This window comes from Rhodnius prolixus, unplaced genomic scaffold (genome assembly GCF_049639745.1).
Source record: "Rhodnius prolixus isolate KJV_2025 unplaced genomic scaffold, Rpr scaffold_13, whole genome shotgun sequence".
NCBI classification, from domain to species: Eukaryota; Metazoa; Arthropoda; class Insecta; order Hemiptera; family Reduviidae; genus Rhodnius; species Rhodnius prolixus.
Genome location: NW_027411583.1, coordinates 9,260,869 through 9,281,975, shown reverse-complemented (window position 1 = coordinate 9,281,975; position 21,107 = coordinate 9,260,869). Strand labels below are relative to the sequence as shown.

General features: G+C 33.7%; 2 protein-coding genes across 16 annotated transcripts in view; one reads left to right on the top strand and one right to left on the bottom strand.

Annotated features, from left to right (window-relative positions):
* The window catches only part of LOC141447722 (uncharacterized), a 610,137-nt gene that overhangs the window by 587,305 nt on the left and 1,725 nt on the right, over positions 1-21,107 (top strand). The gene's annotated exons all lie outside the window — the stretch shown is intronic.
* LOC141447740 (succinate dehydrogenase [ubiquinone] iron-sulfur subunit-like) lies at positions 399-20,400 on the bottom strand. Of its 2 annotated transcripts, XM_074115531.1 has the most exons (9): positions 20,038-20,400; positions 17,591-17,765; positions 14,014-14,141; positions 13,395-13,454; positions 12,809-12,952; positions 10,849-11,035; positions 7,227-7,340; positions 5,095-5,217; positions 399-2,002 (listed from the first exon to the last, which is right to left on the bottom strand). In XM_074115531.1, the coding sequence occupies exons 3-9, from the start codon at positions 14,052-14,054 to the stop codon at positions 1,871-1,873; spliced, it is 801 nt and encodes a 266-aa protein (XP_073971632.1). In that variant the 5' UTR covers positions 14,055-14,141; positions 17,591-17,765; positions 20,038-20,400; the 3' UTR covers positions 399-1,870. The 2 variants fall into 2 exon arrangements, with proteins under 2 accessions (XP_073971632.1, XP_073971631.1); XM_074115530.1 differs by lacking the exons at positions 17,591-17,765; positions 20,038-20,400 and adding an exon at positions 14,724-15,764.

Below are 21,107 nucleotides of genomic sequence, written 5' to 3'. Positions count from 1 at the left end.
GTGGTAGACCATATTAAGAGTATTTTTTTATCTTCTCGTTTGCTTTGATAAACTTATACATCTAAATGGAGTAATTTGTAAAGTTTATTGGGTTAACAATCAACCAAATTAACTAAACTAGTTTTTATTAAAATGTATTGATTTAAATACAATAGCTCGTACTTTTAATGTGAAAGATAACTTTTTTTTTTCTTCGCCGAAGGCAAAAAATTAACATAATTTTCTATTTATTTCTTTTCATTCGTAAAATAAAAGTCGGTCACCATTTAACCGATGTTTTTACTATATGATGTAGTAAATAAGTATTAAACTGATTGCTTTTATTGAAGTTAACTTTGAAATTATTGAAGATTAGGATTAGTAGGATTTAGAAGAAAGTAACATTAAGCTATTGCAAGTTTAAGCTTACAAAACAATATTACATAAAACTGTATTTCAGTGAAAGTGGATGCATTAATGAAAGTTAATTACATTACACTATTTGATTATTAAAATAAAACATTAATGCGTGAGTATTAAACGCACACATCTAATGTAACGTATTTCAATTTCATTTCAAAATATGTACGTGAATCTCTGCATCATGGGTCTTACTTAAAAAAAAGGACAGATATCGATTTTTCGATATTAATCCTTTAAATAAAATAAAATTCAAATAACGTACTTAAACAGGAAACATATCAACATATTTCCTTGTTAGAAATCCTAAATTTGAACGAGTTAATTTCAATGGGACTATAGCTACAAGTGAAATATATAATATATATGTAGCGATCAAAGAGGTAGTATGGTTAATTAAGTACATTAATTAACTCTGTTTAATTAGATTAAATAATGTACAGCTTCCAAGGCATAAAACAACGTAATTATTAGTAGTGCTTAAACTTTTTGGCGAGAGTAGAGTGAAAACACGACTTATTTTAATTATGTTATTATTTATTTTTTCGTTTTAATAGTGTTCATTCCTTTATAGAATTATGATGGTGCGATTAATAAATTATTTATTTATTTTTTACGCTAGCGTGAACACACACACGTCTTTATTTTTACCGCAGTTTATGTAATAATCACTCCCGTTTATTCTAAAACTAGATTTCTCGTCTTCGGTAGGTTAAATGTTTCCCTTCCCGGAGATTGTGGCATGTGGTAATCTTTACCAGGACTTTCTAGGTTTATTCCAGTGCACTGTAGCGATTACTAGCGTGCTCCCTAGTGTTCTGTTACAACTTTCTGTTGTCCGGAAACTCTTACGACGGATTTATTGGCCTTGAAGCTTGGGCGCGGAACAATGGGCATTTCAGATTGCCTGCGTTACTTCCTCCAACTTAGTACAGCCAGAGAAAGTAACAAAACTGCAGCATCCATTCAGCGAAGTGGTATCTCCAGTAGGAGGATTTTCATGGCTAAGTAGAAATCGGGAAATACCATCCCGCGTTTTGAGTATGATTTCTCTTTATATACAGACTCCTGCTTTCTTCCAAACTGTAATTACTAATTAATGACTGTACGAGCCAATAATTATCCAGAAAATTTATAAATAATTTGCAACCTATTTTGTTGGCAGGTTATAATTTATAATTTTGAACAGCAATCATGTTATTTATAATTAATATATTCAATATGTCTTTAGTTTTAATTATTCTCAATTTATTGGACAGTTCTTTTTTATTTAAACTTACCTAATATGTTCATTAAGTTATCTACATATATTTGGTGATCATTGAAGTAAGAAACCTTAATGAAATCATTTTATACAAAGTGAAAACATGAAGCTAAAGCGTATAACAAAATAACAAAACAAAACAAATATTAGTTTACAAAAGTAACAAAAGAAAAATAGCTTAGTTTTTTTTTTTATTCTTATAAATGCTCATTTCTTGGCCGTTTTCTTAACCGCTTCCGCCTCCTCAAGTGGTGGATTATCAATATCTGGTACATCTTTCTTTACATTTTCGGTCAGCATCAGTTTCAACAGAGCTATTGCTTTGCCTGGATTCAATGCCTGAAACAGATTGAATCATATTTATGTAAAAAAAACGTGTACTATAGAGAATTTCTATATAAAAATTAAGAAAAAGTTACAATACATGTCAGTTATTCCTCGTGTTTTTTGAAAACAACTATTACATGCAATTCCTGTAGTAATTTTGGTCAGATATTTCATCAGCAAATACTACACGTGCATTATTATAATCAATTATTATTATATCAAATAATATACGTGTTAGAACCCTACAATCAGGCCTCCCTTAGAACTAGACACAAATAATATTGCTGCTCAAATAATTTTAAATAAATATGTGTGTTTATAAGTGGAGAAAGAAAAAGCGTTGTAACTATTACAAACAAAGTCAATAGAAACTGTTCACCTCTTCAGTAAAGTAAAATGGACATTCCGATCAAATTATTTACTTCAAATTTTGGGACTACTCTTTCAACTTTAATGCGTATTAATACAGTGTAGGTGGTAACGCCGTATATTTTACTAAAATGCACATTAGAGAAGAAGAGTTTTTAATAAATTTTATAGATAAAACATACGAGTACATATAAATGCAAATACGAGGGTCGTTTGAAATGTCCGTGCAAAGTCAGAGAGATAGCACCACTGGCGCGTATCGAGGTTATGTTTAGTTAGTAGCATCTCTTGGAAGAACACACACCAAGTTTCAGCCAGATCGGTCTATTTCTTTGTGTTTGGCATTCGTTTGAATCGAGGAAGTCGAGTGATTTTCAAAAAAGGGACGAAAAAGAATTTCGTGTGTTGATTAAACACTACTTTATGAAAGGCAAAACGTCTCAGGAGACTAAAGAGAAGCTTGATAAACATTATGGTGACTCTGCACCTTCGATTAGAACAGTTTATAAGTGGTTTCAAAATTTTCGGAGTGGCCATATGGGCACAAGTGACGCACGTTCTGGACGCCCTGTTGAGGTTACTACTCCAGAAATCATTGATAAAATCCATGATATGGTGATGGATGACAGAAGAGTGAAGGTGCGTGAGATTGCTAGTGCTGTGGGCATCTCGAATGAATGGGTACATAATATTTTGCATCAACATTTGGACATGAAAGCTATCCGCAAGATGGGTGCCGCGATTGCTCACGCTTAACCAAAAACGAAATCGTGTGAAGTGTTGCAAGGACGGTTTGCAGCTGTTCCAGAAGAATCCGCAGGACTTTAAGCGTCGTTTCGTCACTGTGGATGAAACATGGATACATCACTACACTCCTGAGACCAAAGAACAATCTAAACAATGGGTTACCAAGGGGGAATCTGCGCCAAAAAAGGCGAAGACCGTTCCTTCGGCCGGAAAGATTATGGCGACTGTCTTTTGGGATTCGCAAGGAATAATCCTCATCGACTATCTGGAAAAGGGTAAAACTATTACAGGTGCATATTATTCATCGTTATTGGACCGTTTGAAAACCGAGCTACAAGAAAAACGCCCACGATTGGCCCACAAAAAAGTCCTTTTCCATCACGACAACGCACCAGCTCACACCTCAGCAGTTGTGGTCGCAAAATTAATGGAAATAGGGTTCCAACTCGTTTCACATCCCCCCTATTCACCAGACTTGGCTCCCTCGGACTACTATTTGTTCCCCAATATGAAGAAATGGCTGGCGGGAAAAAGATTTTATTCAAACGAGGAGGTGATTGCAGAAACGAATGGCTATTTTTCAGACTTGGACAAATCCTATTATTCGGAAGGGATCAACAAACTAGAGCAGCGTTGGAGGAAGTGTATAAGCCTAAAAGGAGACTATGTTGAAAAATAAAAAAGGTTTACCCCCCAAAATTAAGTAGTTTTTATTTTTGCACGGACTTTTCAAACGACCCTCGTAGTATTATAAAGAAAATAGTTGGAAGCTATATTTCGAGGGGAAAACTAAAAAAAAAAAAAAATCAAAACAATCTACTCAGGGTACGTTCCACTAAGCGACCACAACGACCACGCTCATGACCGCGATTTTGCCCGTTCCACTTGCTTGCGAGCGTTGCGATCGAAAACCCAAGTGGAATGGACTGTGGGCGTTTTAACCGTAACCGTTCATGTAAACATTACATATGGCGGCCTCGAAAATAAGTTAGAAGCTTGAAGAGGTTATTTTTTAATTTTAACCCCGTTTATAAGCAGTTATGATAAACTTTATTAATTATTGGTAAAGTTGACTTATATTAAAAATATATATATAATTCAATTTTTTATATTACATTTTAGTGGAGTATTTATAAAATTTACGTTTAAATAAAATTAAAATGTCTTTTGTGGCAACAGTTGGATATTTATTAATAATGCTTTAGAAAGTTCTTTATCTAGTTCCGACGAAGAGTGGAATGCAATTTTACAAAGTCGCAATGATGAAAAGCGAAAACTTAGGCCACGTATTATTAGCTATCAATGTAATTGATCTTTGTTCAGATGAAGAATTTAAAAGTTATTTCAGGTAAATGATTTTGTGTTATTCAGTGATTTAGTATGTAAAGGGATAAGTAATTATTTATTTATTTATTTTTTGTAGTCTTTCGAGAAACACATTCAATTATTTGGCATGAGATAATACTTTAATTTACATGAGATAATTTTTTCAGTCGCCATATTTTGTTTCAAAAATTGCGCCATATTTCTGAACGCCCACTTCGACCCAGCTCTATAGATGGGGCATTGTGGGCTTCGCTTGAGCGAAAATAGTGACGTTTTCGCCACGACCACAACGACCGCGGTCGCCAAGTGGAACGCCTGAAGGTATGTTTTGGTCGTTGTGATCGCTTAGTGGAACGCACCCTCAGTGAAGCGGTAGCACTTCCGATTGACTGATATTCTCAAAAATATTAGTGTCTCGTCTCAATAAAAAAAACAAGACAAAACAAAAATCATATTTCAATAATTTCAGGTTATTGGTATTTTGAGATACGATTACTATACTGCACATTAACATACGTCCAAAACCATTTTTTCCTACCCTGGGCATTTTTTTTCTCGTAAACTCAAAAAAAAAAAAAAAAAAAATAGATAAAACTGCACCAATGCAATACTTCCTCATCATAAGTATAGTGAGCAAGTAAAACTATAACAAAAATACGTACTTTAGGGCAAGCTTTAGCACAATTCATTATCGTGTGACATCTATATAATTTGAATTTATCGTTAATTTTTTGCAATCTTTCGCAATGTTTTTGATCTCTTGAATCGATTATCCATCGATAAGCCTGTAAAAAAAAAAAAATTATTTATTAAGTAAAACTATTATGAAACATCGACTTTTTCAATCGATTTGTATCGCGACTTTAAAAAAAATTATTGTTCAGTATTTTAAGTTGTCTGTTGCAATTAATACCTCTTCTGGTACAATATTTAGCGGTAAAGTATGGGTTTTCTTTTGATTACTTTTTGTATATGATTAGCGGTATGTGGACCAAAACCTCTAAATGGTATTTCCAGATAATTGTTTATAGAAAAAAACTTAAAAATGCAACTTGATGGTAGCTAACTTGGTAGATTAGCTTCAACTAATTCTATTGATGCAAAAATTGAAAAAAAATTAGCAACAACAAAGCTATTAAATAAGTAATCGCCTATTTTTTCAGGCAGGCTTTACCTCCAAGTACCAAATTAGATGTCGTGGACGGAGGCGACTAGCAAACATACTTTACTATAAAGGTTCTCGAATTAAACATTAAATAGAATCCAAGGGCTAGACTAGTACCGCAATACATCTTAGCTTTGCGGGTCTGGTCTATAACCTCCTAACATATTTTACTATAAATTTCTCATATTAACCATTAAATAAAATCCAAGGGCTATACTAGTACAGCAATACATCTTAGCTTTGCGGGTCTAGCCTATAACCGCCTAACATACTTTACAGTAAATTTCTTTTATTAACCATTGGGAATATAGACTAGTACCGCAATACATCTTAGCTTTGCGGGTCTAGCCTATCACCGCCTAACATACTTTACTATAAATTTCTCATATTAACCATTAAATAAAATCCAAGGGCTATACTAGTACAGCAATACATCTTAGCTTTGCGGGTGTCGCCTATAACCGCTCGGAAGCTATTAAATATTTATCTTGCATAGTATTTTCAAAATGTTTTCACAACACGTTAAAAAATAAATAAATTCAAACAATAATGAAATGGAACTTCTCGACTGATAAATCAAAATTAATTTATGATTATATATTATAATCTCTGGTTCCATTTAATACTAAAATGATGTTTTATTTGAAAAGAAACCAGTTTTATCGGCAAATAATAGCAGGGGTTACATTTTTTAATTATAAATTGTAATTTAACTTAATACTTTTAATACTAATTATATGTCCATCATACAAATATTATAATCCTAGTAAATACAGTATCTGCTGTTGAGGTAATACTTTTTTTAATTTATATTACAAATTATAGAATAAACAATTAATCGCCCAGAAAATATAAGGTGGAAAGATGATTGCTGTTATAAAAGCAATCATCAAAATATTTAAAGGTAATTATAGAGTTTTAAATTGACGTCATTCAGGGAGACGGTTCGCCCACGAAATATGGCGGCATTAAACTAGTGTTTCACTCTGTATAGCTAATAATGGAGACCACGACTACACAACAACTGTGCACATGGGTTCCCTTTTAAACATTTAATTGTACCCAACATTACAGTGGTCTAGTTGCCCACAGCAGCACTTGCCCTCCTCGGCTGAACACGGCTAAAAAAAAAAAAAAAAAAAAAAAAACGGAAAGCGAGGTAGTACTTGTAAAGTGTGGCAGAACAGGAAACAGTACCGCTGTAACACTGTTCAGCCCGCAACCATTAACTCAAGTACCAGTGCTCACATTATTTACTGTTCATAATTAGCGGAAACTAGCAGTTTTGTCCAAGGTTGCTTTAAAAAAAAAAAAAAAAATACTCGCAAAGAACGAATACAGAACTCTGTAAAAAACAAATAGTGGCGATTAAATGTTCTTTCCACGTTTTTGTATGGCTATTAGATTAGAAGAGAATCTGAGGGTGTGACTTAGACTAAGAGGCGCTTATTGTGGCAGACCCTTGCTGTTCCAGGTACTTATATTCTCACCAGGCATTATCTTCTCTTGACTCCAAGTTGTCTACAACAATGCCTCTACACCACAGTAAGATTACAAAAAATTTTTAGAGTTATGTATGCTACATAATGAATTCTGCCACGCTATGTCTCAGAGTAAACAGTTGTTTACCTGTAAAAGTGCTGCTGGTCCTAGGAAATCTTCTTTTTCACTGCCACCATGCCACCAATATGATGGACAGGATGTGGCACAACATGCGCAAAGGATACACTCAAAGCCTCCATCCTGGAACAGAATAAATATGATTAAAAAAAAAAAAAACTCCATGTCAAGGCAAACCTTGTAACCAAACATTTTGCAATGATTAGCAAAATAATATGTAATTCTATTTATAAGCAGGTTTGTTGTGTTAGTTTCAACTGTTTGTCTTAGTCTTAGAATAAATTTTTAAAAAAACTCGTGCCCATCTTCTTCCATCTTACGAGGGATTTTACTTCTTAACACAAACACAAAGTTTTGTAGCAGGAAGAAGAAAAATTGACGGAAGTTTAGAGCCTAAAAAAAAAAAAATGGGTCACATCATGATGAAAAGAATGTGTACCAGGATGTGCTTTAATCCTCTACTTAGAATCTTCTCTTACAAGATATATATGTATACTCTGTTTTAGTAGTCTAAGCAGTGGCTTTGAAAGTTATCGTATTTGAACTACACTCCAGGACTAAAGTTGTTTTAGGAAACTTAGCCATAAATTTAAATGGAAACCGCTTACGCGATATTCTCTCGCAACAATACAAAAACACACATACTCGTACATGCGCCCAGAACTTTTGCAGTTGTAGAAGAGCCAAGTGAGTGATAACTGTGTTAAAACTGGCAGGAGGAAAACTACTCTACAAAATAAAACATAAAACAGTACTTGCGCGCTATCTATGTGCGGTAAATGTACTTAACACATTTAATCTCTAAACTGCTAATTGTTTTTAGTTAGAAAACTTTTTTATTTATACCATCCGGATTTGTAAATAATTTTAATACTCAGTAAGTAGAGGTTAGTTGCTCATTAGGGGTTCCTGTTTTAAAGAAGTAGTAAAGTAATGCCTATTTTTTCAGGCGGGCTTTACGTCCAACTACCAATTAGGTGTCGTGAACGGAGGCGGATAGCAAACATACTTTACTACAAATTTCTTTTGTTAACCATTAAATAAAATCCAAGGCCTAAAAGACCGGGAATCGAACCGCAGTACTACAATACACATTAGCTTCGCAGGTCTCGCCTCTAACCGCTCAGCTACCGTGGCGCCTGGGTTCCTGTTTTAATTAATATGATTTTTATTGCATAGAAATTTTTAATGCGTGTTATTAATTGCTTTAACAAATACAAGGCGTAGGCTTATAAAAAAAAAACTGCCTTTACTCCAAGTTGCAATACATTTAGTATCTTCGCATTTATTTCCATTTGTTAGAAAACCGTTTGGGCCTCAAGAAAAACCAAAATTCATAAATCTAATTCCGAGTGTGCTAGCCTTTAAATTGGTGAAATTGGGAATTACCACCGAAAATAGTCAATCCTCTTCAAGGGAGTAAGACTTTCAAATTAGCCCCTTAATTATCTAAATGCCATATACGGCTTAATGATCTTCAACCTTGACCTTCTTGTGCTTCTATCCTTCACTAACTTTGTATCCAACAGCCAGCCGAGTCCACTACGTATCTCCATCATCATAAAACAGGCACTTCCCCTCAAGCTATTTGCTGATAAGCATGGTAACGACTCTTCCTCGATAGTCCATACGGTAGACTACCCCTCTGGGCACTTTCTTATCGTAGCTTAGCAACCCTCTACTTGATCTATTATACTGCAAGTGGCTATTGTATTGCACAATTCTTGTTTGGCGTTTATTTCGCTAATAAAGTTAAGTTTTCTCCATTCTCCCACACCCCTAGTAACTCCCATAGATCTTGTAAATTAAATTAAATTTAAAGAAAAAATTACTTAAAGTTAAATTCTAAAAGACAAATTGTGTTAGTATCGCTTGGTTAAAATCCAAAGCTTTCTGTATAAAATTCCTTCTAGCGTAAATTCAAACTGGTTTAGATGAAAAATTAAGAAAAATCACCTTTTTCCTCTTATCCCCAGGCTTTTGGTATAAGACATTAATTTCAATTATAGAGACGTCATTTCATAATGAGTAAAAGAGGATTTATTTTTACCGAAAGAAATTTATGAACGTAAATAAAATTAGTCTTAGAGAAATAATCTGTCTACAAACAACTTATTAAATTAAGAAAGCAAATTGTAAGAAGTACTATTTTAGTTTACCGATCTGTAGTTCCTTTAATAACAACTATTATTATTATTATTTAAGAAAATTGTTTTACGAAACCCAAGAGGCGGATTCACTTCCCCACTTTGAGCAATTTACGCAAGAGTGAGAATATCAAATGTTCATTCAGTATAGATGAACGTAATTTCAAAATATTTGCTAAAAACTTTGTAAATTGCTGAATTGATTTGCAGAGGAGGATGCATTACTTTGGAGTGCACGGCTCCGATATCCCAGTAGTGAGTGGGAAATATACTGGACAAACGTACATCATGTTTGCAATTGTACATTGTATATATTTAATAATACGCACTTCTATGTATTGAAATCTTATTGGAATCCCTCACGTGTTGGCGATCTTATTGTCTATTACTTAGTTGAAGTCTGTTCACGGCACTAACGTAGATCTTAGTGGGTCAAAATTACTATAATAGTAGTGTGCGCTTTTGCATAATTATAAGCTCATGCTTACGATATTGTTAGGGGTACAATTCACGTTTAGTGGATAAACAAGCTGTTCTTAGATCTACCCATTCCTGGGTATCGTGTTCTGAACATACAAGCAGGAAGAAGGTAGCTTACGTTTAAAAAAATATTTTTCCACAACGCGGAAGACAATATTTAGTTTTTATTCAACAGGTAGGAAGAAATATAGATTTAAACTTTCTGCAGCTCACAAAAACAAATTCAGAAATATTTTGCTCTACTTATGGGATCTCGAAGCATTATGAAATAAAAACACTACAAGGACCGTCCTTATCAATCTAGCTAAACGAGGTGTCCACCTTAAAGGTTTAACGCCTATCAAATTATCCCTCTACTTTTCAAAGAAGGTAAAGGTAAATCTTACGGGGGGTGACTTCTCCTAAAACATTAAGGCAACACCTTAACCTAGTCAAATATTATTAATAATGAAGAAAAGTTTCGAGAAGTCTAAAGAAATGTGTCTACTAAATTAGAGAACAGTTTTTGGCGCAAGAAGTACAGTGTCCTGTTGCAGTACTACTATACGTACTGTAAAGTCCGCAGCTAGCAGTAACGTACATGTTTTGCGGGTGCTTCTGCGAAATGCATGAGTACGAAAGGAGATCCACAGTAATTCCCTGTAGCTAGCCTGCCTTGTGGTAACCAATGGTTTCCATCTTCCTTGCCTGGTCATCCAGTGTACCTGGAGTTTGTCAGCTGTACTTACTAGGCATTTCACTAGAGTGCAAAAAGGTTCTGCCCAATGAGAAGTTCTATTTTTTGGAGCTTAATCAAGCTAGCCGCTCCTCTTCTCATCATCACCATTAAACCCCAAATTACCGGACTTAATTTCTTTTAGGATTACTTCTTATCAAGAAGTCTCATACCAGCCTAAACATGAGAATGTTGAGGCTAAGTTTCCCAGTCTTCGGATGGAACAACCAGCGTACAAAAGGCGATTCGCTAACCGTTATAAGATAATGTAATATTAAAATTCACTTACAAGTTTTTCCCTGTCCCGTATACTCTGCAGAAGCTGGCGTTTTCCGAGCTCATCTTCGGCACATCTCATCAACCATGGATCGATCTCCTTGTACTGCCGATAGAACTGCGTCATGTCTACCACTAGATCCTTAATCACGTACATATGTGGTAATGGATATATTATCATACGACCTGGCGGAGTTTGCCTGTGAAAAATTATTTTGTCGTTAGTAAAATTTTTCATTTCTCCCTTGTTCCCAAATTGCATTTTTTTTTTCTAATCTTGCAAGCAATTATCTAAGAATTAGAAAAGAATTTTTAAATTAAAGTGGCAGGCTTTAGTTTACAAGGGATAACAACTCTCTTGGTGCCAACTTACTTCTCTCCTCCTGCATCCTGCATTCTCCCTGATTTAATTACCGATTGTAAGAGACACTGAATTCTAGAAAGGACATATTCCTTTCCAACTCCTAGTAAATACTCAGACTCTCAACGGGAAGCCTCAGGAAGAATGAGGAGTCCTATGCACCCCTTCCCGCAAAACTCTTCTCAGATATTTCAAAGATGCCAAACCCAACTTAAGAAACTGAGAGTGTACTAGGGAAAGTATACTCATAACTTAATATATTAGTGGAACTATAACAACTGAATAGCCACCACGTACACTAACTGACTTTGCTACATTTATAGAAAAGAATAAAACAACACAACATTGTCCACGCCACAAGAAACACCCATAGGTTCAACACCATCAACCCTATGTTTATGCATAAAGGAAACAACTAAAGCAAAACAAAAAATATTAGAGATTATCTAAATTAATTAATATTAATTATTATACCACAATATTACAAAAAAAAAAGGCACAAATAATTTACATCAACTACATATTCAAAACAATAAAAGAGGCAGCGGCAACATCCGCCATTACAGTAACCACAAAAAAGTATAACCTACGCGTGGATCATAACCGCTCTCACATAGCATAGCACTTCAGTTTTTGATACATCTCCCCCGTATGAGAGCGCCCAATCGTGACTAAAAGTTTGACAAATCTTCTCGTAACCTACAAAATCAAAGTTCAAACCATTGAGAAATAAAACTTGTGAAATATATAGTAAGAGAGATTCGTGTGAATGTTTCACAGACTTTTAAAAGAAACAACAATGAAATTTAAATGTCAGAGCTATTAAAATGTTATAAACATATTCTCCAGTTCGGTATCAGTTCGGGTTTATTCTACTCACTCTGGAGCGAGTTAATTATCTGCCACAGTGAGTTTTAATACTCACACATGTGTTTTAAAGCTGGAACAACATCCTGGAGTCCCATTTCGTCCCTTTCACAATCCAGACCAGAGCAACTCTAATCAGTGAGTTTCATTTTCTATTCAAAATAAGTTAATGAGTTTGGGTGCTGGATTTTCCAGTACATATGCCAGAAAGTGTTAGTAATAGAACGCTGATCATGTAAAAGATTAAAATAAGTTTATTTTTTCATTTTCTTTTTGGAAAGAATCTGAAGGTTAGATGTTAGTTTCAGTGTTTAACATTATACATTTTTGAGTTTTGACAAATTTAAGACCATAAGCACCACTTTACTTCTTAGATTTGTCACTTTTCTGAGTTTTTTTTTCGAAAGTACTTTTAGAATTATTTCTGAACTTCCTTCGAAGATCGAAATTTGTTATTTAAATAAGTCAGCACCCCATAGTTACGAGAACGTGAGTGATTGTTTACTAGATTTTCAGTTTTCGATAAAAACGATAAACTCCACATTTAGAATTCTTTTCATGGAAATTCATGTCTACAGAGTGGATTCTGGTGGAACGTTCCGTTTCCCTTAAAATTCTGCGTGTAATTGACATTTCTTACATCTAATAATACTTCTTCCAAAACATAACCAGACAATATTCATGCTAACAATCGATTCAAATCATTAAGAATGATATTTATATCCTAATGAGCTAATATACTAACGTGATACATGCAAGTCTGTTGGTTCCATTGATGTTCATAGCACAGGCTCCACAAATACCTTCCCTGCAGGATCTCCTAAAAGTTAGGGTCGGATCTATGGAGTTCTTTATAAAAAACAGGAGATCCAACACTTTCAAACCTATGCTGGAAAAAAAAAGTACGTAATATTATTAATATTTTTACATTACTTAAAAAAAAAGAAGAAGGAGTGCTTTCATGCTTCCATACTGTCTGAAAGTGACAGAAATTTCTCTAAAAATCATCAGCATGATTTCATGCAGTTTAAAAACTTAAATTAAACTCACAATTACCTCCGTACCTAAAAGTCAAATAAGTATGATAAGCCTAACAAGGTTTCTACACTGCAGGATGTTTGGAAGTAGAGTAGGGCAAAAAAAAAATATTTGGTTGCTTACTTTTCCCTATTCAAAGTCAATTTTCTGAGAACGCATTACACTGCTTAAGTACATCTCAGATAAAACTGATATTGTATAAATAAAATAAAGGCAAAAATATAAAAAAATGTGGAAGGACAATTTCATTTTTTTCTTTTATCAGATATTACATAAACTTATTTACTACTTACTCTTGAGGATCAATTTCATATTCTTGCAGATAAGGATCCTGGCAAGATTCCGGGTCATATCTGAAAAAAAAAATGTAGCCGTCAATAAACCTTAGTGATTTTAAAATTTAGTGCACTGCCGGCTTCCGGACAGAGTTCTCTTATTACAAACAACAGTATCCAAAACTGGACTGTGAATCATTAAACCATTTAGTTAATGTATGTATCTTTTTATTATTAACATTGAAACTTCTCTCTGTTGCAATCTGAGGATAACACAGCCAACAGATGGAAAAATACAAAACAAAACCAGAAAAAGTCTGCCCCATCCCCAAAGGCATGTATTTTCCCTGCTTTTCTCATTGTCGTGCTTTATTTATTTATTTATTAGTAGTATTTTTTTAATTTAGGCGCATTAATGTCTGAGATAATTCACACCCGAAGCTACTGGCTCTTCGCTCATTGCCCACAACTTTGCCCGTTACTCGACAGTGAGCTGTAGAAAGTTCATTACAATCTGATGGCCAGCTGCGGGTCTCGAACCCGGTGTGGTTCTCCGCGTAGCAATCCAGTACATTAATAACTTAGCATATTGTCCCTTATTATTATTAGTTCAAGTATATGAGGTATTAATATTTACCTATACACAGTCACACATTTAGGCTCCTTTTCCGGTTCCATCTTCTTAACATTTTTTGGAGCGCTCACTTCACCAATTATAGAATCCGGAATCGGTAATTTGTCTAAAAGACCTCTGACTGGAAATAACTGGTGGATAAATTTAAATTATTTAATCATGTTCATACTCACACGACTTTCATTTACATTAATAAAAACTTATTAAAAATGATAATTCGTACAAAAAAAAAGCACATGTTCTCTCTAAAGGTACCATTTTTTGATAAAACGTTAAAAAACGATTACAAAAAAACTAGTCCAGGGTAAAACCTAAGACATTCTAGCCATTGAAGGTAGGCCTCTTACCTCAACCTGACATACCTGTGAGCTACACAGAGGCCAAGAAATGAAGACTATTCACGCTTAAGGAGTATCTGAAGAAGGCGCAAGAAAGCAGAGCATCTGAGACATCCTACTAGAAAAGAGCATTCCTTCCATTAGTCCAGACGTAAGTTACCGATTCCCGTTTAGCTATAGGGCATGTTTACTTGCCATTTGAATCGACTGGGGCCATTTTATTGGACAAACACAGCTAGAAGCAAATTGGGACTTGATTCCATTTACTGCTGACGAAGGTTAAACAACCCAAAAGTTAATTTTCAAAATTCAATGCAATCGCAATCCTGTCCTTGCACAGTAAGAGAATGTAAACATTACACTTAAAACATTTACCTGAACTCTTGGGAGAATTCTTAAAACTCTTCCACTCAAATTCATGATTCACCTTAGCTGTCAATTTAAAAAGAAATATCCACTTACGAAAATAGTTTTACTACAGTAAGTGACCCACTTCACTGACTAGTTTCATTTATATAATGCGGACATACAACTCCAAAACATCGCGGAAACTTTCATTTGACAAAACATGTGTCAAATGGAAGGTAGTTAATTCACATATGGTCGTTTTTACTATAACAAACATACAAGTTCTTTTTCTATGCATTTATTTGTACTGTTTAAAATTTTTGCATTCAAATTAAATGCAAATAAGTAAATTTTTTGAATTTTAAACGATCATGTAATGGCCAGTATAGTATCCAGAACCGCAGTTTCTTGGGAGGGGGCGCGGATTTACTAAGATAAGTTATCAGCCCAGAATATCAGGATAAACAGGTCAGCTATTTCATAACCTATTTGTGGAAATACCTTTTGAGGTCTCCTGAGCCGGAAATAGTGGGTTTTTTTTATCGGTTCTTTGTGTTTTTGTGAGTTTTCTACAAAATATAGTACAGTTTTGGAAGATGAATCTTGAAATTTCGACTTGGTCGTATCACAGAACCTGGATGTTCCACATTACTAAGGAGAGGTTTCATTTCTTTTGGAGATGTTCTGAAAACAAACCTCAATGATTCTTAAACTTGGTATTTCTGTACACTCGCTGGTCTATAATTTTAATTTGAAACATATGACACGATTGTAACATACTTCCCATTTTACTAGTAGTGTAAACCATAAAGATCCAAATTACTTTCACATAATCCAAATTACGTCACAGTAAAAGACGTTAAAAGAGAAAAGACAAAAGAAAATTCAAACTAATGGTAATTAAGGAGGGAGTAAAAAAAAAACATGATAAATCAGTTTTCCCATAATTATGAGCAGAGGCTGGGAGGAGAGGAATTTCCCAGGATGAAAACAGGAAAATATCACCCTGAAAATTAAAGTTTATGCTATCATGGCTCATTGGCTTGTACAACCAATATAACGGACACAATAGAACCGTCCTCCTGTTCATAGTTCACAATACCTCGTCGATAGATCGAACTGGATCTACCGGTGGCATATAGTATATATGTACACACCAATACCGGGCGTTTTGATTGTAAAACAACATCCGAGTAGAGGTGCTTAAAATTTTAAACAAAGCAAAGCAACAACCAATACAAAATCCGACCAATCCCCTCTTCATTCTCCCTTCTACGCTTCCTCTTGACGCCACCAAACATTCTAAAAATGGCCATCATAGTGTAGAAGGGGGGAAAGCGAGCGCATATATTGGACGCATTGGAATGTTAAATCAATTCTATTGTAATAAATGTGCGAACAATACTACGAACAATACAGCATCCATTTGACAAATAATGATTTTACGAAACAATAACGTTACAAATTTTAAAACAAAAACCACGCAAATATTGCTATTGTTGTTATTTTGAACAAAAATCTGCCACGCACACTCGCACGACTTTCTCTTACTGCAAATATAAAACATGTGTATGTATTCATTGTAACTTAAAAAGAAAAATGGCAGAAAGTTGAAATTTAATATTTCCCTTAAGTACCACTTATAGGATGCCACCTACAAAATACATCTCCATACTCAACGTTAGTCTCCGATATTAAAAATTATGCAAAAGCTGAGTGCTATACAGTATGGCAGCGGATATACGAATTGTCATAGGCGAGAAAAGGGCCCCAATTCTACACATCCATACAATCTAGTATCCCCAAAAGACCTTGGTTTTTCAGATATACAATCTACAATAGGAAGTTTGTTAGCACAGTCACTAGAATGCGATTTAATCACAATTATTCGCCGCACCATCAGCCAGGATTGGGGTGGAAACATCTCACCAGTGTTCCTGTACTTCTGGAATAATACCAGACGCCAACCTGGAATGTGCTAACAAATACTAAAGGAAGAGAACGATTTTGCAGGGCTGTGATAGCGACTGGATGTCCGTTACCTGCCACCAATTTAAATACTATTCTGGCAGCATTTACACAGAGCTCTTTGAGTTCATAAAAAAACAACAAGATAACTCTGTAAATATTCAATATTCGAAAGAAGAATGTAAATGGCTGATTTGCTAGCTCAAGAGGCCAATAACAAAGTGAAAAGAAAAAAAATTATTTAAAGTATGTAACTATTATTGTACATTACTTTCATCGGAAATACCACTTCAACTTTTAAAAACGGTTTTAAAAACAGTTCAAACGATTTTATTTGTATTTTTTAACATCATACCAATGTTATATATATGTAGATCAATAATTTTTATTCAAACCATTTTTCTAGGGAAAGAGGATGGGCAGATTCCCTTTGAAAAATTGACGGTCCTATCTTTTGTGCACTGATAAGAAGGGTTATGTGTTTCTAAAATGGTGTTTGGAAAAAAAAAAAAAAATCCTCAACCAAAAATACGTCTTTTACCAATGAATTGTTGACTATTTTTATTTAGATTTTCAGAAAAATGGTTTCTAGGATTTACTTTAAATTTTTGTGTATAAATTACAGTCAAATAGATTTATTACTCATTACAATATATTTCTTTATTTTAATCGGTTCTCGAGTTGGATTTGGTATAGGCTTCTCTGTACAATTAAATTTCATTGTAAAATATAGATTTACCTTGTAACTATAAATGGCTCAAATTTTTTTTTATGTTTGAAGAAATTACGTTCATTAAAACATTGATAAATTCAGATGAGAGCTTTTGTTTCAGTCAAATCCTTTCATTTCAGCAAAAATTGGCTTTAAGCGGAGTAACTGATTACTCGAATTCAATTTGTTCATGTGATTAATGTAGACTTATTACCTGTACCGCTTTACTCGGATATGACTTCAAGTTGAAATGTAAAGAGCTTCATTTGATCTTCAATATTGCCATCAATATATCTTAGTTAATTAGAAGTGTTTAATACATGAGAAGTCATTTATTCTCTTGTGATTTCCTTAATTTGACTTCTTGCAGGAACGAAATCAACTGTCACCTGAAAATGAATGAAAAGCTAATAAAAAGAAAAGAAAAATTGATCTAATATGAATGTAGATTAGGTAAACTCATTGGAAATGCTGTTGAACACATTTCGATAATATATTAACTGACCCCGTTTGATCAATTTATATGAATTTAGGAATTGACGAATTGAAATTCTTTAATTTCTTAGCCTTGGGGTGATTATTGAATAAATTTTATAAATCAGTCGGATTAGAATTAAAAATGAAAAATATTTTTAAAAAATATATAGTCTCATTCATTAACCCATTACCTGCCATAGACCCCATTTGGGGATCATGGCTTTATTTAGGTTTTTCTGACGCTGCCAAAATAATAGTCATAAAATCCAGTTTTCTATAGATTGCCTTTGTAAGTTTACTCTATTCCTCCTGCTTACTGGATACCTTTCTCTTCCGCAAGAGCAGATATATTGGTACGAGGATGAAGATGTGGAAAACTTAGGAAATGCAATGTAGGGATACATGTAGAATGTACGGAAAAATGGCACTCCTATTTTCAAAAATTTGACAGTTCTTATTAATTTTTTTTAAACTTAATATTTTAAACCCTTAGGTACTTTCGTTTAATAATAAAATGATCTCTGTTGATGTATATACTTAGTTTTTACAAAGATCAAATGTTTTTTAAAAAATGATTTTTTGTACCTGTAGTTGCCATAATCCCCAAATGGGACTTTTCAAAAAAATTAATTTTTTTAATAAAACGAAATGTTTAAAAACTATTTATTTAATACTGGAGTTATTAAAAAACTATATTTTTTGAAAAAATAGTAAAATTTCTCAAAAAAAAAATTTGGCAGTTAATGGGTTAATACTGGGGGAAAAAAACCCTAACAGTTAAATGGTACACTGATTTTCTTCAACTACAGAATTCCCCGTGCACATTTGATGCGTACCAATATTTTATAGGTAGTGACGTTGGGAAGCTTTTCCCTTTCTCTTAAAAAAAACACCCGTAATGTGAATAATCCCAGAAAAATGTTTCAGTTGAAAGCTGAAAGACCTGCTGAAAGAAACTTTAAAGGAAATCGCAGCAGTTTAAAAAAAAAAAAAAAACACAAAAGAACTGGTAAATAACATTGATTAATGAACTATCTGTTGACGGAATTATAATTTACCTTACTTCTAAACTCAGGATATCGTGTCGCCAAAAATTTTACACCCGGTTTCATCAATAATTTAATGTAAGCTCTTTAATTGCCATGAAAATTGTAATAGGTTTCAAAGTCGTGTTATACAAGTAATTAAACCATAACTGGGCGAACACTCTAGCAGGCGGAAGCTTGAACAGGTCGTTGGTAGGCTCAGCGAGGTAAGCCCTTTTACACCCAGCTGTCTGGACAGGCAGTTGGCCACTACTACTAGGTGGTACTCTGCAACAGGGATTATTGTACCTTTGCAACTCGCCTTGCTAATAAAGCCTGTCCCATATTTTCTAGTAAACATTTCCATTAGAGAGCTCAATTTTCTAGCTTGTATGCAATAAATAAAGAGGTTACTTTTCTTTTCTTTTTCTACATTTATTTGAAAACATTCATTTCTGAAGATTGCTTCAAAATTTCCATCAAAAAAATAATATAAGAATCCACATATAAGAAAGGTAGAATTACATTGGGCTTATCTGTAAAAACAGCAAAACATCGAATAAGAAATTAACATTTCACACTTGAGAATTTAATTATAATTAAGGAAAATATAACATTTAATTTTGGACAGTCTTATAATTGATTTTGTCTCAAATTCTGTTTATAATGAACAGAATTTAATGAAATTTTGTTCAATTATAGGCAATATCTAACCCATCAATTAACAGAATTCCTAGCATTCCACATACATATAACAGTTACAGAGATATGCGACATTTATTTGTATAGACCCTTATTTCTATGCAAATTTTGACTCAAAATATCTCAGTTTATAATGTACAGAATTTATTGATGTTAAATTATAGACAGTATCGAACCCTTCAATTGACATAAATTGTAACATTTCATATACAATAGTTACGGAGAGATATAATAATGAATATAGCAGAATATTATTTCTGTTAAAAGTTTAGCTGCGTGTTTCATACTGCATACCAGGTGGATATTATATTAATTTATGGTCACACCATGTCTCATACAGACATGCAGTACATAACTAGCATGGGTCATACAGTGTTTTTCTTTTTTTCTGTACATTGCATGATAATTCGAGTGTTTGCAAAATGTCATTGAAGAAGATTTTAAGAGAACTAGTTACCCTTTACGGTTGTTTTTCTGGGTCTTGCAACGGGCACCTCTATGGATGAAAGCCAGAATAATAATGGTACATTTAACTTTCCAAAATGCTGCATACTATGCTACACTACAGTCAATAATAGTATTTGTTTTAAGTGGTATGTGGTTGTTGATAACATTTGAAATATTGAAATAACCTAAATGAACATAACCTGCAAACTTAGACAATACTGGTAGTTGTAAGGTTACAATTAAGTAGATGTAGACGAGAGGAAAATAAAGAAAGGCTTATTGAAAGATGTTGGACTGATTTTCTGCTTAAAAAGTGAATATTGAAGAAGATACGAGATTCTACCCACTGATGGACTGATCAACTTCTCTCAGTAGGTACATTTGTTTTTGTGGATTAGGCAAACTGTGTCATTGTAATCCTAAGTTGTTATGACCAAATCGTTTCGCTCAGTTTGTATTTAGGCGAAATTATAATTGTATGATCCATATGTTTGACATGGAAATCTTAGCACCTTTAGTTAGAGCACCACTTTCAGTCCTGTCAGTTTAATTAGACTTAAAAATTAATGACAGGCTCCGGGCCAAGTATGAAGAAATTAACTTTTCTTCTCTGTCGAGACGTAACCATCGCTTTATGTTCCTGTCTTTCGTATTTACGCCCAACTTAATGAAACTATTCTCTTTGTACAGTTTTTTTATAAAGACGAATATCTAATAATGAACTTTTTTCACCCCAATTTTCTTCCCTCTACTTATATAATCAGACATTTGGCGAATAGTTCTTCTAGAAAGTTATAATGGGTAGCCTAGGCATGACCAACATGCAGTCCGCGATTAATTTTCCATTACAGATAGGCATTCAAAAATCCGGCAACTGAGGAGTGAATATGCCGGATTATTGAAAGTTTATAATTGCTGTTTCTATTTAATAGAAAATTGCCACATTTAAAGAGGGGAAAAAAAACACTGAGTAAAAAGAAAACGAAATTTTATTTTCAATGACTAAATAAAATACCATACAAATGGTTCTACAGAATATTTTAATTCAATTTAAGTAAATGTTAAAACTAAACAAAACAG